Here is a 22058-nt window from a genome sequence, read left to right on the forward strand (position 1 = left end):
ACATAGTGAAAACCCAATATCTAAGTTACATTTAAACCAGTGTGGGTGGCACTGAGAGCAGGTGGGTAAAGTGTCTTGCCCAAGGACACAACGCCAGTGACGAGGATGGAATATCCTATCCTACAGATATCCTATTAAAAAACTAATTATTTACCATTCAAAGCAGATTAAATAAATCTGCAACTATGCAAGGAAACAAATGTCATGTCATGTCATGCACGTCATGTCTGATTCTTTCATGTTAGGATCCCTCCCTCGATAATTGGCCAGTGCTTCCATGCCCTTGTTGCTTACTTACCTTGTTATAAACTGAAAATGAATTTCCCCACGGGGACCAATAAATCTAAATCTAAAATGTAAATCTAACCTGAACTTGTGTTTTGATTTCAGAGAACTGTCGGTAGACCAATACAGTACTTAAAGGCCTACTGAAATGAAATGTTCTTATTTAAATGGGGATAGCAGATCCATTCTATGTGTCATACTTGATCATTTCGCAATATTGCCATATTTTTGCTGAAAGGATTTAGTAGAGAACATCGACGATAAAGTTCGCAACTTTTGGTCGCTGATAAAAAAAGCCTTGCCTGTTCCGGAAGTAGCGTGACGTCACAGGTTGAAGAGCTCCTCACATCTGCACATTGTTTACACCAGCAGCGAGAGCGATTCGGACCGAGAAAGCGACGATTACCCCATTAATTTGAGCGAGGATGAAAGATTCGTGGATGAGGAAAGTGAGAGTAAAAGATTAGAGTGCAGTGCAGGACGCCAGGGTGTATCTTTTTTCGCTCTGACCGTAACTTATGTACAAGGGCTCCTTGGATTCCACACTTTCTCCTTTTTCTATTGTGGATCACGGATTTGTATTTTAAACCACCTCGGATACTATATCCTCTTGAAAATGAGAGTCGAGAACGCAAAATGGACATTCACAGTGACTTTTATCTCCACGACAATACATCAGTGAAGCACTTTAGCTTCGGAGCTAACGTGATAGCATCGTGCTTAACTGCGGATAGAAACAGAAGAAACATGCCCCTGACTGGAAGGATAGACAGAAGATACTTCTACTATCAGGAGACACCAAACCCTGGACCTGTAACCACACGGTTAATGCTGTCCAGCCTGGCGAAGCCTAGCAATGCTGTTGCTAACGACGCCATTGAAGCTAACTTAGCTACGGGACCTCGACAGAGCTATGCTAAAAACATTAGCTCTCCACCTACGCCAGCCCTCATCTGCTCATGACCACCCGTGCTCACCTTTGTTCCAGCGATCGACGGCGCGACGAAGGACTTCACCAGATCATCGGTGCGGTCGGCGGCGTCGGATAGCGCATCTGCTATCCAACTCAAAGTCCTCCTGGTTGTGTTGCTGTAGCCAGCCTCTAATACACCGATCCCACCTACAGCTTTCTTCTTTGCTGTCTCCATTGTTCATTAAACAAATTGCAAAAGATTCACCAACACAGATGTCCAGAATAATGTGGAATTTTGAGATGAAAACAGACGCTGTTTGTATTGGGACACAATGGTGTCCCAATACTTCCGTTCAATCCGTGACGTCACGCGCAAACTTCATCATACCGAGACGTTTTCAGCCGGATATTTCCCGGGAAATTTAAAATTGCACTTTATAAGTTAACCCGGCCGTATTGGCATGTGTTGCAATGTTAAGATTTCATCATTGATATATAAACTCTCAGACTGCGTGGTCGGTAGTAGTGGGTTTCAGTAGGCCTTTAAGTTTTCATTGTTTGTACTGCAAAATTATTATCAAAAGTGTAATTCTTAGTCATTTGTAGAAGACTGTAATTTGTACTTTCAACGTCTTTTTATTGGTCACAGGAGGAGGCAAGAAAACATTTCGATTGTCCCATTTTAGAGGGAATGGAGTTGGAGAACCAAGGAGGGGTTGGAACTGAACTCAATCACTGGGAAAAGAGACTGTTGGAAGTAACTACACTTCATTTGATGCTTGGTGTTATTTCAGTATAGTAAGTATTTAACCTTTTTAAAAATGTGGCTTTATTTTTTTCCTATCCTCCAATCAGAACGAGGCCATGACAGGCTCTCATACCCAGAACAGGGTATTTTCCAGAATGACACTGGCTATCATGGAGGACACTGGATGGTATAGAGCCAACTACAGCCTTGCCCAGACACTCAAGTGGGGTCGTGGACTCGGCTGTGATTTTGTCATGAAGAGCTGCAAGTTCTGGATGGACAAACAGAGACAAAGGTTGAATACTATTACTAACTAGAAAAGCACTTGGAGAGAAAAGCCCCTATCACCCAGTAGTAAAGTATCCTTATAAAAAATCAGACGGAGATCCTACAATATAATAATACAATAATACTACAATTGGCTTACGAATGCCCCAACTCACAAGTTTTTGGGGATACAAGCTGTCTCTGCTAATTGATATTGTTTAATGCTATGTTATGCGAGCCAAAGTTAGATGACCTAGTGAATGTCACAGTGAAATAACTTTGTTTTTCCAACCATGGGATCAAATAAAGTAAAACTCATTTTCTTTGGACAGTGCTGAGTAAAAGAAGTGGATGATATTCATTGTAATAAAGAAAGAAATCATCAAAATGCATGACCGAGTTGTGCACGACTTGGCAAAGCAATACGAACAGAGCACTGCGACAACAATATGCACCATACTTAAGCAGAAGGCGTCGATAAAGGCGATACCATCAGTTAAGGGCGGTAAAACTATTTTTAAACCTTTATCAATGACAATAATGAAGAGCTTCTACGGCATAGGAGATGCCATCAAAGTGTGTTCTCCAAGATAAATGCTGTACATCATCATTACGTTACTTGGCTAGACAAGCACTCTGGGCCTAGCGGAGGTCTGAACTCTATCTCCCTGGTAAATCATTATTTTTAAAACCTCCTGAATCCAGACAGTGTTTCAGATCACCACCAAAATCGAATTACTTGTTATTCCATATCTGACATTTCCTGAAAGTTTCATAACTTTTCGAGTTATGTTGCTTACTAACTAAATGACAGTCAAACAAATTACGCCGATTACATATACTGTACTTCCTGGCAGATGTAATGAAACTACTGTAGTTGTTTTTATTACATTTTATATTATTGGTTTTAATAAATTTTTTGTTATCTGAGGTTTGGTTTTATTATTAAAAAGCATATGAATTGTTAATTGTTGTGTTGTTTGGGGACGTGAATGGATTCAATTGATTTAAATTCATTTCAAAAGTAAACATTGATTTGAAATACAAGTTTTGGGTTACAAGCCTTGTCACAGAAACACTTAAACTATTAAGCGGATTTGGTTTCCGTTGGATCTTTTGGAATGGATTATTACCGAAGACCAAGGTACCATACTCCATTTGTATTTTCTGTATTTTATCCATGTACGATAGGCCATTATTTATTGAATAGTAAACAAACTTCCACAGTCAGGCAGTTTTCCAGCTGATACCAGCTATGACCCTAAACACCACAGTAAAGACATTTGAGTGCTTGCATGATTCCAGAGGCTACAGTATGTTTCAGCCCTATTCGAAAATTGAATAAATTAAAATTTTCCCTAAAAATTTGAAAGTTTTTTGTAGAAATGTTTGCAAATTAATTAAAAATAAAAAACTAGGAAATCACATACCTTACGTAAGCATTCACCGCCTTTGCTCAATACTTTGTTGATGCATTTTTGGCAGCAATTACAGCCTCAAGTATTTTTGAATACGATGCGACAAGCTTGGCATACATATCTTTGGACAGTTTCGCCCATTTCTCTTTGCAGCACCCCACAAGCTCCATCAGGTTTGATGGGAAGCATCAGTGCACAGCCATTTTCAGATCTCTTCAGAGATGTTCCATCAGATTTAAGTCTGGACCCTGGCTGTGCCACTCAAGGACATTTACAGAGTTGTCCTGAAGCCATTCCTTTGATATTTTGGCTGTGTGCATAGGGTCGTTGTCCTGCTGAAAGATGAACCGTATACCAGTCTAAGTTCAAGAGCGCTCTGGAGCAGGTTTTCATCCAGGATGTCTCTGTACATTGCTGCATTTATCTTTCCCTCTATCCTGACTACCGTAATTTCCGGACTATAAGCCGCACCTGACAATAAGCCGCACCAGCTAAATTTAGGGGGAAATACAGATTGCTCCATATATAAGCCGCACCCGACTATAAGCCGCAGGGTTTTGATGTGTAATTAGCGTAGTATATAGGGGTTCCTGCTACCACGGAGGGGATTGTCGGGACAGAGATGACTGTTTGGGAACGCAAAGCGTCCCATTTATTAACTATAAATCTTTCAATCATTCAATCAAACTTTCACATCTTTGACATGGCGAACAGCATTCGTGCAGAGTACAAATAATACAACGGTGCAAAGTAATACAAAGTGCTCGCCTGTACGTTATCAAAATAACCAGCCTACCGGTACATGAAAAGTCAGTCTTTAATCATTGTGTCATCGTCTTCCTCCTGCGTACTAAAACCACCCAAATCCTCTTCGTCGGTGTCGGAGAAGAACAGGCCGTATATAAGCCGCACCCTTGTATAAGCCGCAGGGACCAGAACGAGGGGAAAAAGTAGCGGCTTATAGTCCGGAAATTACGGTAGTCTCCCAATTCCTGCTACTGAAACACCCCCCCCCACAGCATGATGCTGCCACCACCATGCTTCACTGTAGGGATGGTGTTGGCCTGGCGATGAGCGGTGCCTGGTTTCCTCCAGACATGATGCCTGGCATTCACACCAAAGAGTTCAATCTTTGTCTCATCAGACCAGAGATTTTTGTTTCTCATGGTCTAAGAGTTTTTCAGGTGCATTTTGGCAAATGTTTACTAAAAAATGGCTTCTGTCTGGCCACTTTAACATTCAGGCCTAATTGGTGGTATGCTGCAGAGATGGTTGTGTCTCTGGAAGGTTCTCCTATTTCCATAGAGGAATACTGTAGCTCTGACAGAATGACCATTGAGTTCTTGGTCACCTCCCCTGATCGCTCAGTTACGACAGCCGCCCAGCTATAGGAAAAGTCCTGATGGTTCCAAGCTTCTTCATTTACGGATGATGGAGGCCAATGTGCTCATTGGGACCTTCAAGGCGGTATAGCTCGGTTGGTAGAGTGGCCGTGCCAGCAACTTGAGGGTTCCAGGTTCAATCCCCGCTTCCGCCATCCTAGTCACTGGCGTTGTGTCCTTGGGCAAGACACTTTACCCCCCTGCATCCAGCGCCACCCACACTGGTTTAAATGTAACTTAGATATTGGGTTTCACTATGTAAAAGTGCTTTGAGTCACTAGAGAAAAGTGCTATATAAATATAATTCACAGATACTTTTCTGTACCCTTCTCTGGATTTGTGCCTTCAGACAATCCTGTCTCGGAGGTTTACAGACAATTACTTCGACTTCATTCTTGGTTTGTGCTCTGCCATGCACTGTCAAGTGTAGGACCTTATATATATATATATACAGGAGTGTGCCTTTCCAAATCAACTGAATTTACCACAGGTGGACTCTAATTAAGCTGTAGGAACATCTCAAGGATGATCAGTTGAAAAAAAGGTGCATCTGATCTAAATTTTTGGCCAGGGCTGTGAATACTTATGTACATGTGATTTATTTTTAAATTTATTTTTGATAAATTTGTAAAATATTCAAAAACAAAAATGGACAAAAATGAATATATTGCCTTTTGGAATAAGACTGTAACATAGCAAAATGTTGTAAAAGTGAAGTGCTGTGAATACTTCCCGGATGCACTGTATGTTGACAAAGGATAATTACCCCATTATGGTCTTTTAAATTAGTCCTTGGTGACATGATTATAATTTTTTTTAGTACAGTGTAAATGTTAATTGGAGTTATTACTACTTTACGTTTCTATTCACCTGCACTGTGATCTTTTTTAATGATACTGTTTTTGTCAGTTAGGTTTTGCATATTTTAAGTACAATTTTTCATTACTTACTATTGCAACAACACATCATCAGTAAGGTTAAACTAACCTTACTCACGGAGGTCTAAACCCAGCTCACATTCCCTATTATTGGGTGAACAATCCAAAGCTTTGTGAATTCTGCTGGATTCAATACCTCCAATTACGATAATTTTTCTTGAAGGATATGTTTGTCGTTGCAGAAGACATGCTGTGATGCCTTACTGTGACACAGTGCGAGCTTCTCCTTTGCAGCTGATGTGCAGACAGGACCAGCTAGCTGTCGCTGTCTGCAACCTGCAGAAATATCCACAGGAGTTGCCGCAAGATTACCAGGTAAAGTCAACAAAAAGTCAATAACGCAACATAGTGTGTTCTGTAAATGTACACCTGACTAATGTTTGGCATCGATTGTCATTGTCGGGTATTGTGCATCCAAAAAATAGTCTTGCTTTCCACATTCTTCTTTAATATTTACCTACTTATTTTGACTTTTCTAAGTAATGGTCAAGCCATCGAAAACAAAGGGACAAAATAGAAAATTCCAGCTGCAATCACTCATGATTACGAATGAGAAATTATTAAAGCTCGTCTTTGTCACATTAATAGGGATATGCAAAACCCATTTTTTTGACGTCAGCACCTGATTTTGTGTACTATGATCCCTGTGAAATTTTGAATTAAAATGTTTATTAACCAGCACAAAAACTTAGTGACGGGGGTCAGTTCCTACTATTTATGGCAATGGTGAAGACAACGAAGCTAAAAGTCAAACACCATTAGATTGACAATTTGTAATGAAATGTTACACTATTACTTAACTACATTGTAGTCTATCATTTATCTACCAAGATAAACAGGCCAGGTCCTGCATGGATGTACAAAGTCGTTTAAAAGACAGACATTATAATAACACGGAGCCTGTATACCTATTATGATAGAATATATATACTGTATATATGCGTGCGTGTATATGTATATATACTGTATATGTATATGTGTATATACTGTATGTATATATGTGTGTGTGTGTATATATATATATGCATATATATACAAATATATATATATAAACTGTGTATATATATATATATAAATATATATATATACACATATATATATATATATATATATGTATATGTATATTTGTATATGTGTGTATATATATATATATATATATATATATATATATATATATATATATATATATATACACACATATACATATATACATATACATATATACATATATATATATATATATATATAGTCTGTGGGACAAATTTTCCAGCGTTGACCGGTCCGCAGTTACAAAAGGTTGGGGACCACTGTTATCACATAGAACCAGACCACACACATGTGCCAGTGTCAGTGTGCAGAACATGCATGTTTGCATAAATAGAGACCTAAAATGGAATTTTGAATGCATGAAATATTTTATATTTTTATTTAGATTCTGGGTTTGGGGTGATTTGCTATGACCGAAGATATGAAATTCTATTGAAAAGTATCAGTTCATTTCAATTAAATGATAAAGCAATTAAATTAGATATGTTTATATAAAATGCATATTTTTTGACCTCATTCCTTTTTTTTTCTTTTTCTTAACGCAACTTTAAAAAAAACTCACTTTCTTTGTTCATATTGTTTTGTGACAGTACTTTGAACAGATTCCAAATGTGGCTGCTGACCAGCTGACCTTTTTTGGGGGCGCAGTGGAGATTGCTGATTTCTGTCCTTTCAGTCAGGAGTTCAGCTGGCATGTGAGTGGAGAGTATCAAAGAAACTCCAACTGCAGAGTTTCAGAGAACCAGCCAGGTATTTGGCACACAGCACTTATTACCAGCTACTCAAATCCACACAATTCATTCAATATGTACATATGTATATTTGGGGCGGCATGGCGTTGTGGGTAGAGCGCCCGTGTCAGAAACCTGAGGGTTGCAGGTTCGCTCCCCGCCTCTTACCATGCCGTTGTGTCCTTGGGCAGGACACTTCACCCTTGCCCCCGGTGCCGCTCACACCGGTGAATGAATGTTGAATGAATGATAGGTGGTGGTCGGAGGGGCCGTAGGCGCAAATTGGCAGCCACGCTTCCGTCAGTCTACCCCAGGGCAGCTGTGGCTACGAAAGTAGCTTACCACCACCAGGTGTGAATGAATGATGGGTTTTTAACATGTAAAGCGACTTTGGGTACTTAGAAAAGCGCTATATAAATCCCAGGTATTATTATTATTATTATTATTATATTTGTCCATCTGTGTGGCCTGACAGAGGAGGGGCATCCTCGTTTCAGCACACTTTTTTCCACAAAGACCTATTTCAAATAAATTAAATTTTTCTCAGTGTGCCTCACATGAGGTACACAGTGCATTTATAGAACCGACTCTTGACCCCTGACCAATCACAACAAAGTAGGTGTGGTTGGGGGAAAGACCTGTGGAATCCAAGCGTTTCGCCCAAGAGATGATGGATGCAGATGTGCAGTGTACACAATTTGAGATTAATGAAGTATGTTATTTTAAAAAATACTATAGTGCCTAATCCAATATTGGTTTAAAGGGGAACTGAACTTATTTGGATTGTTTTGGAATCGTTCACAATCCTTATGAGGGACAAGAACACTTTTTTGGGGGGTTTTTTGCATTCTATCTCAATATAATCGGCTTGTTCTAGGTGGTTAGTAATGGTGCAAATTTGAGAAATCCATTCTGCCTCTAAATCACTTTAAAAATGCATCCAAAAACCGCCAACAATACTTTATTTACGTTCTGTAACCTATATAATAACCAAGCTGGAGCGACATTGTTTTTTGTGGGAGCGAACACTGAGTAACTCTTTTTCTAGCGTAGTAACACATCGCCTTGCAACAGCATGCTACGGCATTAGCCATAAGCTAGCTTTTGCGTCAGCAGTAGAGTCGTTTTTGAGTTTGTAATGCACAACAAAATGCGATAGGACACCAATCTGTACTGACTTAAAAACATGAACAATAATGTTAGAATATCTGTAAAGTATTACCCCACATTTCATGTTTTGCTTGTACACAGAGAGTTCGACAGTATATGTAGTTGTACCAACAAGCATGATGTGCTGCGTGTATCATGATCAATATTATAGTGACTCACTCAATGGACAGTTGTGTGTTTGGTCCGGCTGGCCGTGGATGTTTTATTCCAGTTGATTTTGCATAAGCACTCCATTTCTGTCGACATAGCTTGGCTCCAAAACTCCAAATTTAAACAGTCAAGTCACGCCGGTCCTGACTCTCTCGGCTTCCTCTGCTCCAACGTTTCAGCCTCTCTTTGTGTTCGCTAAGCTTCTATAACCAGCAGTTCATCCTCTGTATATTCAGGTTAAAAAAGATAAGGTTGTAAATCCCCATTAGTCCAAAAATAGCCAACTTAGTCGTTTATTACCAAGTCTACCATGATTAGAAAACGTACGCGTTTGTTGCCGTAAGTCGGTAGTGTGTTGCTATGGGAACGGAAATAAATGCGCTGAGTAAATAAGTTCTGGTAATGCATAAAATTACAAAAATACGGTAAATATTGTACCTTTTACAAATTTTTATGAACGTGTCTGTTATTACATTTTATATATATATATATATATATATATATATATATATATATATATATATATATATATATATATATATATATATATATATATATATATATATATATATATATATATATATACACACACATATATATATATACACACACATATATATATATACACACATATACATATATACATATACATATATGTATATATATATATATATATATATATATATATATATATATATATATATATATATATATATATATATATATATATATATATATACTTGAATGAATGATCTTTATTGTCATTGTGCATGTACAGGTACAGGTCCAACGTAATTTAGGTTGCTTCCCAAGGTGCTTTGCATTTTAAAAAAAAGAAGAAACCACACAATATATACAAAAACAACACAATATACACAATATGCAATATGGCCTAAGACCACTCTAAGAGGCAATGTAGAAAAAACGAGACAGTAAAAAGTATAAAGTGACTAGTGAACTGACTAGAGAGGAGTAATGCTGGTTCCCAGTGTGCTGAGGGGGTGGGAGTCAGCATTTCCTACCTCCTATGCTGTGCAGGCATTATTATTTTGGATTAAATATGTAAATAAATATGATAACTATTGTCCAGTTGGCGTGTAATTGCTGATTGCACAGTCCCAGATCATGATTGACCGGTGGCTTCCTCATGTTGCACGTGAGGGAGTTTTTATTTTTTATTTTTTATTTTTATTTTTTTTATTTTATTTTATTTTTTTTACATTCCAGCTGCGTTTAGTGCAGTTATGGCCCGGGGGTAGAAACTGTTCTTGAGTCTATTTGTGCGGGTTCGCATGGTTCTGAAACGTCTGCCGGAAGGCAGCCGATCGAAGTGGCTGTTGCCGGGGTGGGATGGGTCCTTGAGTATGTTGGCTGCCTTTTTCAGGCAGCGGGAGTTGTACAGTTCTTCCAGGGAGGGGAGGGGGCACCCGATGATTTTTTGGGCCGAGTTGACGACCCTCTGGAGAGCTTTCCTCTCTGCTGCTGTGCAGCTGCAGAACCATACGCAGATGCAGTATGTGAGGATGCTCTCCACAGAACAGCGGTAGAAGGACACCAGTAGATCCTGTCTCAGGTGGAGATTCCTGAGTACTCTCAAGAAGTAGAGCCTCTGCTGTGCCCTCTTGACGATAGCCGTGGTGTTGGTCCTCCAGGACAGGTCCTCCTCCAGGTGAAATCCCAGGAAGCGTAGGGATGAGACTCTTTCCACACAGCCCCCGTCGATGTACAGGGGCTGTATGGTAGTTTTTCTCCTCCTGCTGTCCAAGATCACTTCCTGGGTCTTGAGCTGGTTCAGCTTCAGGTTGTTCACCCTGCTCAACACTGCCAGCTACTCCACCTCGTCCCGGTATGCCGTGCGTATATAAAAAGTTGATGGAGAGTTTTGAAGACTGTAATGGTGACTCCCATTAGCCACATCATGCAGGCATTTTTTTTTTGTCTTTAGAATCCTAAAAAAAGATGTGTTCTTGTCTCTTATAAGGATTGTATATGATATGGCGGCTTCCCTTTAAAAGCTCCTGAAATGAGCACGGTAGGACCCGATTAAAAATTATGTTTATTTCAGCATTTATTAACAGCTGATGTTGCAAATAAGAATAACTTACAATAAAATATGATCACCGTATTTTGCCAAATCTTACAATAATATCACAATCCAGTGATGATGGGACGGCGTGGCGAAGTTGGTAGAGTGGCTGTGCCAGCAATCGAAGGGTTGCTGGTTACTGGGGTTCAATCCCCACCTTCTACCATCCTAGTCACGTCCGTTGTGTCCTTGGGCAAGACACTTCACCCTTGCTCCTGATGGCTGCTGGCTAGCGCCTTGCATGGCAGCTCCCGCCATTAGTGTGTGAATGTGTGTGTGAATGGGTGAATGTGGAAATACTGTCAAAGCGCTTTGAGTACCTTGAAGGTAGAAAAGCGCTATACAAGTATAACCCATTTATCATTTATTTATCATTTATGATGGAAGAAGTGGTATACACATATACGTATATATAAATATATACATCATGCTTGCTATATTAAATACCTTTTTCAGAGAATGATAAGTTAACATATTAAAATTAAATTAGACATTTAATTTAAAAAACAACTTCTTGTTTTAATAGTTGTTTATATAAAGTTTTACAGTCTTTAAAAATAGTTATTTATACCAAACATATCAGTAAAATAATAATTATCTAATTTCTTCCTTACTAACGTTAACACTTCTGGGCCTGTTCACTTTTTGACAAATTCGAAGGAAAATACATCCTTAATAAAATCCCAACTCAAGCTCACATTACAATGTTTGGCACCCAAATGTTCCTAATCATTAATGATATTACCACGATATTCTTCAAAAGTATTTCAAATGTTAAGAAAAATGGCAATCAAAAAATTCACCAGGTTTTATTTACAAAACAAAAAATACAATTGGCAGCTATGTGTTTACTGTCTGCATCACACAAATATTAATAAAATAGAAAATAAACCATTTTAGTCCACCAGCGTTTGTAGGTATTTTTGTTGTCTATATATTGTTTTGAATTGGGGTGTCCCGATCTGATATTGGCAAATCAGATTATATCGACTTGCATGTAAAATGTCCGATATAAACTACAATACAAGCAGTCCTGAATCGTGTTTACTTGTGCAAAGCTGGACAGCCAGTTAACATATACGGTAAATGTCCTCCACTACACACAATGTTGGTCTTTTCCTGTTTTTTATTCATTAAAAAAAAAATCTGGTAGGCTATAGGTTACTAGGAGGCATATTACGTACACATGCAAAGGCTCCAAGGCAGAAGTGAAATTCTGTATAGTATAGTTCAGGGGTGTCCCTTTTTTTTTTCAGCAAGGGCCACATACAGAAAAATTGAAGGAACCAATACAATGTTGGTCAATCAATGTATGATACACAATCTTAATCCACATATTAGCTGTGTGTTAAAGGTAACAAAGCACAATAATGTAATATGTAATCTAGCCCCCTTGAGATATTTAACTTCTTATTATTTTTACTCTTCCTCAGGTCTTTTTGAGTGATTTGGCTGGGTTTGGCTTGGTTTTTGTCCTTACAATATGTTGCAGGCCAATCAAAAAAACAAGCTGCGGGCAACACTTTGGACACGTGACTGCAAAAAAAAGCCATTCTCAAAACAAGCTCAAAATATTTTATAAAATGAGACAACTTTTCTTATTTCAAGCAAACACAATCTGGGTACGCAAAATGTGCTTGGCTAGAATTCTTCAAACTACAATATTTTTCTTGTGACTTTAAGAATATAATGAGTCCAGAAATACCCAGATTCCTAGCTATGTAAAAATGAGACCAACCTAAAAAAAATAGCCACCTCATTATTAATGAATTCACTTTACATTTACAATATGCCGAGGGGCAATGAAAAACGAGTTGGGGCTGGAAATGGCCCCCGGGCCACACTTTGGACACCCCTGGTAAAGCAGGAGTAGTATAGAATAGTATATACAGTACATTTAGAAAGTATCCTGTAACAAGTTTCCACATCATTCAAGAGCTTAACTTAATTAATTAATATGGCAACTAAAAAAAATTACCACCCCACTTCAATTCAAAGACAGCACACTTCCATTCCAGACTATTGATAATAAATAAGTTAGTGTTTTTCATGCCTACTATTGTTCTTTGTTTGACTAATTTCACTTGATCAAGCCTTTCCCAATATTTAATACAAAAATAGATCAAAGTTTGTATGATTCGTGCTGATATCATATCGGATCAGTATTGGTATCGACCAATACTCAAAAGCACCAATATCAGCATATTAAACAGTTATATCAGGATATCTCTAATTTTAATGCAGGTCATGTTTAATTCTTGTGTTTAAGCCTGTTGAATATGTCACCAATAAAGACACAAAATGTCCTCGGTCTGCACTTTGAACAACCCTGTTCTATACATTCAGACACAATTTCAAAAAACATTTTCCTTGCTTCTTGTTTCTGCATGCTTCATCAGAGTGGTGGAAAAATTATGCAGCAGAGCAGTATGGACCAGATTCCATGTGTTTGTATCAGAAGTCAGCCTTTGTCATGGAGCAGTGCACCAGGAAGATGGCGTACCCCGACTGGGGTTCTGGCTGCTACAAGGTACCATCAACAAAACACTATCGCCAATGATGACTGGTTGTTGTTAAATGGCACAATTTTTATTCTTGTCAATACAGCCAGTCAGAAAATGATAAGAAAGCCTTGATCAGACTGAAAAATTGTACCTTAATTCATTTTTAAATAGCGTTAAACTGATTTCTAGTTTTGGTGTGATTCACGCCTTATTGAAGGGAATAAGCGGTAGAAAATGGATAGATGGTTAGAGTGTGTGGCACACTTACTGTCTGTGTTGACACTGCACTTCTCGTGCGATGTGGTTTTCTAATAGTGCCTTCTGCTGGATTAAAAAGTCACTATATTTGACCTGCAAATAAAATTTGATAGTTAGCAAATATAGTATTTTTTTAAATGATTAGCTGTGCAACTCAGGTCAATGAGCCAAATATTAAACAGGAAAATAATATTTACCTTATTTGGCGCTGTAATATCAAAATGATCGCACATTCTGAAACTCAAAAAAAAAGGAAAAACTCCTGAGTGTGCAATCATTTTGATATTACAGCGCCAAATAAGGTAAATAGTATTTTCCTGTTTAATATTTGGCTTATTGACCTAAGTTGCACAACTAATCATTTAAAAAAATACTATATTTGCTAACTATCAAAATGTATTTGCAGGTCAAATATAGTGACTTTTTAATCAAACATTTAAATCGATGACGGTGACCAAAAAACGATATCAATTGCAGCACATAACTCCTCTGACGTCTTTCAGTACAAAGCGTCACTTGTGAGCCAAATGAAGCGCTTCCTAAAAACACAGTTTAGTGTTTCCCATTAAAAATGACACAGCAGTTTTATTGTTCATGTGATTTTTTTTCTGATACAACACACATATCGAGGCATACAGATATCACTCGTTGTGTTGTATTATGGATCAATGCTTCAGCATTGTTTGACCCAAGTGAAATTACTCTAAACACAGCAATGGTAGGTATGAAAAACACTTACTTATTATTAACTGTTGTAGTACAGACTGGCTCGTACATGCACATGCATCCTCTTGTTGCCATTTCTAATACAAAGTAGCATATATTTAAAATTTAATCTGTCAGTAGATTCGCTACGGATGCATAAAAACTGCAAGAAAGATGGCGGGGAGAAGATGCTGTCAAAGTGGAAACACGTGTAAATAAGACCGCCCACAAAATGGCGCATCCTGAACGGTCAGAAAGCATCTTAAAACCGGTCCATAAAATGTAATCCATGCAAAATTTTGACCAAAGAACCACCATTTCATGATATGTGGACCAAAAGGAAGTCATTTAAATGTAAAAAAAAAAGATCATAATATGCCCCCTTTAAACTAAGGTCATGGCGCTGTACGTTGAATGATGCGAACTCATTTGTTACTGGATACGCTTCTGCCTCTGACTTTGTATGTTTAAGTAATATGCAACTACAATTATCTGGTACTTGTTTATTTTGACAAATGTCGGGTTTTTGACTGACTTCAATCTTGTTCAAATAAGGACACTTACTACATATGTCTAGCTTGTGTGCTATTGTGTGCTTAGCTGTTGTGTAGCTGCTAGCTCCTTGTAGCCTATAGCCTGCCATGTTTACCTTTTTTAAACGACTTGACTAAAATACATGAAAAGACCAACCTTTTGTGCTTATTGCAGGACATTTAGATGTTAACTGGCTGTCCAGCTTAGCACAAGTAAACACGCTGCAGGACTACTTGTATTGGAGCTTAAATCAGACATTTTAGATATAGATATAATCCGATACTTCTTTTTTTGCTGATATCGGACTGATAGCCGATATCAATATCAAATCAGGACACCCCTATTTGTGCACGTGATTAATGTTTATTTCTGCATATTTAATATCATTCTTTTTCTGTCATAGGTGTTGTGCACAGCACAGGGTCTGAAGGTGTATGTGCAGGAACATTCCTTTCTCTGTCTTCGTAAAGGGCAGCTGCTCAGCGTGAGTGTGCAAGTCAACGACTGGGTGTACAACGGTGTCCTAATCTGCCCTGCCTGTACGGACGTCTGCGACGACTGTCCCGTCCCCCATGAACTCCCAACCAGAAACACCTCCAGGACTAAGACAATAGGTCGGTATTCCAGTCCACGTTATACGTGTAAATATTGGGTGGTGTGTCTGTCTTTATCAACATCTCTCAAAAAGTACTGGTGAATTGGGTTCATATAATGCAAAGAGAACAAAAGACTTGTACACACAACCATTGCTTGTTTTTAGGGGTGCAGATCAGAATCAGAATCAGAATCAGAATCAGAATAGTTTTATTGCCATTGTTTGAGAACGGGTTCACAAACTAGGAATTTTTCTTGGTGCAAACGTGCGACACACGTCTGATCACAACGAGCACCAACAGATTATTGAGCATGTGGCATGTCTTAATAATGTACAGTGCATCCGGAAAGTATTCACAGCGCGTTACTTTTTCCCCATTTTGTTGTCTTACAGCCTTATTCCAAAATGGAATACATTCATTTTTGTTCTTAAAATTCTACACACTGTACCCCATAATAACAATGTGACAAAGGTTGGTTTTTTTTACATTTTTTCAAATGTATAAAAAATTAAAAACTACGAAATCACATGTACATAAATATTCACACTCAATACTTTGTTGATGCACCTTTAGCAGCAATTACAGCCTGTGAGTACGATGCCATTAGGTTGTCATACATATCTTTGGGCTGTTTCGCCCATTCCTCTTTGCAGCACTTCTCAAACTCCATCAGGTTGGATGGGAAGCGTTGGTTCGCAGCCATTTTTAGATCTCTCCAGAGATGTTTAATCGGATTCAAGTCTGAGCTCTGGCTCAAGGACATTTACAAAGTTGTCCTGAAGCCATTCCTTTGATATTTTGGCTTTGTAAAATTAATTGTAAATGCAAAAAAAAACTAAGTTTTTTACAATGTCATTATGGGGTTTTGTGTATAAAATGTTGAGGACAAAAAATGTTTTATTCCATTTTTGAATAAAGCTGTAACATAACAAAATGTAGATAAAAAGTGAAGCGCTGTGAATACTTTCCGGATGCTCTGTAGGTATGTGATTAAATTGTAAACTACGCCGCACGGTGTCCTAATGATCGGCAATTGAGGGTTTGAATCTTTGCTTGGGTATCTGTGTGCAGTTTGCATGTTTTCCCTGTGCGTGCATGTTTTTACCCTGGGTACTTTGACTTCCTCCCACATTCCAAAAACGCTTTGCGTGTTGTGGCTCAGATGGTAGAGCGAATGTGCCGGCAACTTGAGGGTTTCTGGTTCGAAACTGTCTTCTGCCATAGTCCTAGTCAAGGCTGTTGTGTCTTTGGGAAAGACACTTCACCCACCTTGCTCCTGATGGTTCGTGGTCAGCGCCTTGCATGGCAGCTTCCGCCATCAGTGTGTGAATGGGTGAACGTGACGCATAATTTAAAGTGCTTTGGGTATTGCGCAGGTATAGTAAAGTGCTGTATAAACACAGACAATTTACCATCTATGGGCAGTTTGATCTGATTTTAAATGTAAAAAAAAACAAAGGACATGGTTTTTTATCCCAAGTCTGTGGGGGATCACAGCCTGATCATTATCCATGGGGAGAAAGTGGAGCAAGTGTCCTCCTATAAGTACTTGGGTATTTGTTTTGATTCCCAGTTAGCTTGCGCCAACCAAGTTGACTCTGTTTGCTCCCGTATTAACCAGCGCCTGCACTTTCTAAGTGAAGTGTGAAGTGAAGTGAATTACATTTATATAGCGCTTTTTCTCAAGTGACTCAAAGTGCTTTACATAGTGAAACCCAATATCTAAGTTACATTCAAACCAGTGTGGGTGGCACTGGGAGCAGGTGGGTAAAGTGTCTTGCCCAAGGACACAACGGCAGTGACTAGGATGGCGGAAGCGGGGATCGAACCTGCAACCCTCAAGTTGCTGGCACGGCCGCTCTACCAACCGAGCTATACCGCCCCAAGGAGCCCTAAGGAGGGCTCAGGGTCCACGGTGTGTCAAGCAATATCATGATGTTGTTTTATAAGGCAAACATTGAATCTGTCATCCGTTATGTCATCTCCACGTGGTTTGGTAATCTGTCTGTCAAACACAAAACCCAACTTCAAAACCTTATCAAGAGAGCTGGTAAAATAATTGGCATGCAGCCCCCTTGTTCCCTTCAATAAATATTCAACAAGACCGTGAGGAAGCAGGGGCTTCAAATCACCCGTGACCCACACCACATGCTTCATAGTGAAATTGTGTTGATGCCAAATGGTAAATGGTACAGAACAGCAACATACAAACTCAACAGGTATAGATTTTCCTTTGTCCCACTGGCAATCAAAGCACAACAGAAAACTACTGTAATAACTGGATGCAATAATGAGTGCAATATTGGGATAGTGCAAGACAGGGTAGTGTAATGTGTGATCTCATAACTAACTGATATACCTGCACACTGTTCACTGTCGTCACTGTATTGTCGGATGAACTGTATGTATGTATGTATGTATGTATGTATGTATGTATGTATGTATGTATGTATATAAAACGCTGTGTCTTGATGTCCAAGACAAATTTCTCCTCTGAGACAATAAAGCTAATTATTATTATTATTATTATTAAATCATCCATATGGTCAAACGTGCGTGTGTTATTATAACAATTTGAGAAATTTCACACAAGCATGGGGAGGACATGAATTGAGCTGAGTGATATTGTAAAATTGTCTCCTATGGACTGCCCAGGACAAATAGTCTGTTTAATCATATCTATCAGTACGATTTATTTGTACGTATTTGTGTTTTGTTGTAGATCCGTGCTCCAGGTATGAAGATAAAGCCATCACTGTCAAGCTCCAGCTCGCCCTTGCTGCTGGAGTGCTCTTCTGCCAATTCAACTGACAGAACGCCGCAGAGCACATGAAGTAATGTTTCGTTTTCTTAGATAACTTGAATTTTTGTGCGTGTTATTTTCTATTGGACAACCTTGGCAAGTGTGTATCAGAAAATATTATTTATTTATTGCAATTGCACTTAATTAGCATTGATTTTGAGATGACATGTCGAACCCCTGAGCAGCTGGACCTTGCTCAAGGGGCAAAACTCAGGAAGCACAATGTTTGGTCCCCAACAACCATCCAAACCAGAAGTGTTTGGCGCACAGGTGCTACAGCCCCAATATTGTATACTGCTTGTTCTCAAGTTGAACTTAGAGTGGATACAAAAAAAGTTGTGTTGGATCAGTGTCACTGTTTTGTGAGTGCTGAAAAGCATTAACACAATACAGTATTCTATACCATTTTTCACCAATTCATCATTGTGTGAATGCTGAAAGAAAACATCTTATTCTACGCATTAATTTTGCAATTTTCACTGAAAGTCGTATATATTGTTCCTCAACGCTATCTTGCTAGGATGCTAACTTTTTTAGCTGTTTTTTCAGAAATACAATTAGGGATGGGCACCGAATCCAGCCGGTGCTACCGGGCACCGCTTCACATAAAATCCAACAATGCCATGTTACGGTACCTGGGTTGCCCGTGACGTCACGCCCAAATTGCAGACTGAGTCAGATCTAACTAGGGTCGTAGCGATAAACAGTATTAATGATAACGGCAGTAAAACTCCCGACGGTTAGTATTACTGTTTTAAATTAAAATTATCGAAAAACTGAGATTGATAACCACAATTTGATTAAAAAAACGGACTGACTGGCGTTAGCTCGCCAGTTTGAATGCTAACATGAAAACATAAAACAGTAAAGTCTTTCCTCATTAAGAAACGACATACCCCAATCTAAACTTATATAAACACATTACTGTCTGAGCAACTAAGCTATTCAATTAAGCACATCAAACCTACAAGCTATGCTATCATAGCACGGAATGATCAATCCGAGAAATAGGAGGAAGTGTCCAAGGACAACTGAAAAGAGTAGGACATCCAGAAAGTGCAACGGCTGCCAGAAATAATAAATAAGATTGTTGTTTTTTTTCAACACACTTTTCATTTAAATAAATCTTAAAGTGCTAAAGTACAAACCAATATTTAAAACAAAGGTTTAGCCACCCGCGACCCCAAAAAGGGACAAGCGGTAGAAAATGGATGGATGGATGGAAGTTTAGCCAATACAATAGATAAAACAGTAAGATTAAAGAATATCAGTGAAGAATAAGAAACACAAAACATGCGAAATATCGAGTTTATTTATTTTAAAAAATTTAAGGATTTCAGTGTGTGTGTAAGTACTTTTTGAGCACATTCAATAATATTGCAATTATAATATCGGTGCTAATTTTGTTGACAATAACCGTGATAGAAAAAGTTCATATTGTTAGATCCCTATCACTAGCACTTGGCCATCACTCCAGCAGGACTGAGAGCGGCCTCAGCCAAACTGCCTCCTGCTAATGCTGCAAATTTCAATGCCGACAAAGAAATGGTCACAGAAATGTAATAATAAAATTAAGATATAACAACTAGACAGAAGTTATAATCAGCTAGTTTTTAAATTTACAAAACATTTAATTTTATTTTATTATCAGATAAAAATACATATATATATTTATTAACACACTTAAAAAGACCGAAAATTGTTACCGTTTAGGCCTGGTAATCGGTACCGTATTGGTTCAAATGTGAAAGGTACCCATCCCTGTATACAACTAGGAGTTATTTACGGTAATTTCCGAACGATACATAATGCAGCGAATTTATGGATTTTTTTCCAGGTTCACGAGGTTCATGCCGCCAATAAATTTTGCATTGTCACATCAAACCAATGAAATTGCCGAACGGGTCACATTGGACCAACGAAATTTTTCTCATTATATCAAACACACTCACACAATCATTCCGTCAGCCATTTTGCGCATTATGCACTCACCCTCATTATGGCGAGGTTCAACTCTGACACCGAAGACGACGACCTCGGCAGTTTCAGTGCGCAGTGGAAGGATGATGAAAATAGCCCTTAATGAATTTTCTGGTCAGCGACTGTATGCCGTGTTACAGGCACAGTCTTTTGTTGAATTGGTGAATAAACTCAAGCGCCTGTGTAAATGTTTCATGTTACAATGTGTACACTGCAGCCTACAGACTTTATATGTACAAAATAAAATATGCAAAAAAAATAGTTGGTGCGGTTTATATATTTTGTTTATATTTTATGTATTATATCTGTAGTCCGGAGATTACGGTACTTTTTTACTTGAGGCTGTCTTGAGGCTCTACTCTGCTTAGGCTGCTGCCCCCGCGACTCAACTTCAGATAAGCGGAGGAAGATGGATGGATGGTCAAATAAGTTAATGAGTTTGTGAGGGGGAAAGAACCTTAGGGTTGACAACAGTTTTTTGTTTTGTTTTGTTGCTATAGAAAATGTGAATAATTTATTTTTGGAATGTGACAGTGCATTTATTTTGAGAGGAGCTGAGAGGTTGGCTGCGAGCCAATGGGGAAGAGATACTGTATGTCCTCAGTTACTATAGCAGATATGAAAATAGGCGTTTCTTATTAATGATTTTAAGTTATTGGTATAAATTGGAAATTTCAAATGAGAGAAAAGCCCTCAAAATATTGGTTTTATTGGATCAAATTAATTTATGTTAGATAAGCCCAGTTTGTTATAGTCTATTTTATTTTGTATTGTCTTTGCTCATTTTTACTTTTATTTTCGATGTTAGATTATTAGTTAAACTTGGAAAATTTCAGATGATATGAAAGCCCTCAAAATATTGTCTTTATTGGATTAAATGTATTTATTTTAAATAAGCCCAGTTTATGTTATCAGTCTCTTCTATTTTGTATTGTCTGTTCATTTTTACATGTATTTTTCCTAACAAATGTTTTCTGTATGTGGATTGTGTTTGAATTGTTTTGTTTTATATTGATGTAAATTGTAATGCCTGATGTCAACTGTAGCTTCGGGCCTTATTTTGTTTGTATATTCATTCAGGCTGTCAAAATAATGTGATTAATCACAAAAAATTATTGCATGATTCATAAACATACAGATGAATTTTGCAAATTATTTTGACCTTGAAGCTCTTTTACCTTAACCGCTATATAGGGTCAGTAATCAGAACAGTACACAGAGCATCAGTACACAAATGTGTGAGGAGACTCTGATTGGTGTGCTCACTGGCAGATTTCACTGTAAAACACAGCCTGGAAGTACTTTGGATAAAACTGTTACCAATTTTTCCTGGATAACATTCTGACAATAAAATTGCATTTATGTACAAATATTGGGGTGCTTTCTTCAGCAAATTTAATTATGTAAATTCGTAATCAACTGTGATTAATCATGAATAATCCAAATTCCAAAATGTGAATAATATAATAAAAATAATATCATTTGACAGCCCTAATATTAATGCAACGAACACACAACTGATGATGTGTTGTCTGGTGACCTC

The 22058-nt window shown here is 38.1% G+C and overlaps 1 protein-coding gene across 3 annotated transcripts in view; it reads left to right on the forward strand.

The window, feature by feature from the left end:
• Window positions 1–21848, forward strand: part of lmln (leishmanolysin-like (metallopeptidase M8 family)) — a 42948-nt gene extending 21100 nt beyond the window's left edge. For 2 of the 3 annotated variants that reach the window (XM_062067720.1, XM_062067721.1), the window contains exons 10-16: window positions 1848–1955; window positions 2054–2241; window positions 6134–6266; window positions 7589–7748; window positions 13535–13665; window positions 15540–15750; window positions 18455–21848. In XM_062067720.1, the coding sequence (XP_061923704.1) occupies window positions 1848–1955; window positions 2054–2241; window positions 6134–6266; window positions 7589–7748; window positions 13535–13665; window positions 15540–15750; window positions 18455–18543 (1020 nt within the window). In that variant the 3' untranslated portion in view covers window positions 18544–21848. Of the gene's footprint in view, window positions 1–1847; window positions 1956–2053; window positions 2242–6133; window positions 6267–7588; window positions 7749–13534; window positions 13666–15539; window positions 15751–18454 lie in introns of those variants that run through there. The other variant, XM_062067722.1, reaches the window with a different exon arrangement.
• The last annotated feature ends 210 nt before the right edge of the window (window positions 21849–22058 follow it).

Source organism: Entelurus aequoreus, linkage group LG13 (assembly GCF_033978785.1).
Source record: "Entelurus aequoreus isolate RoL-2023_Sb linkage group LG13, RoL_Eaeq_v1.1, whole genome shotgun sequence".
Lineage (NCBI taxonomy): Eukaryota > Metazoa > Chordata > Actinopteri > Syngnathiformes > Syngnathidae > Entelurus > Entelurus aequoreus.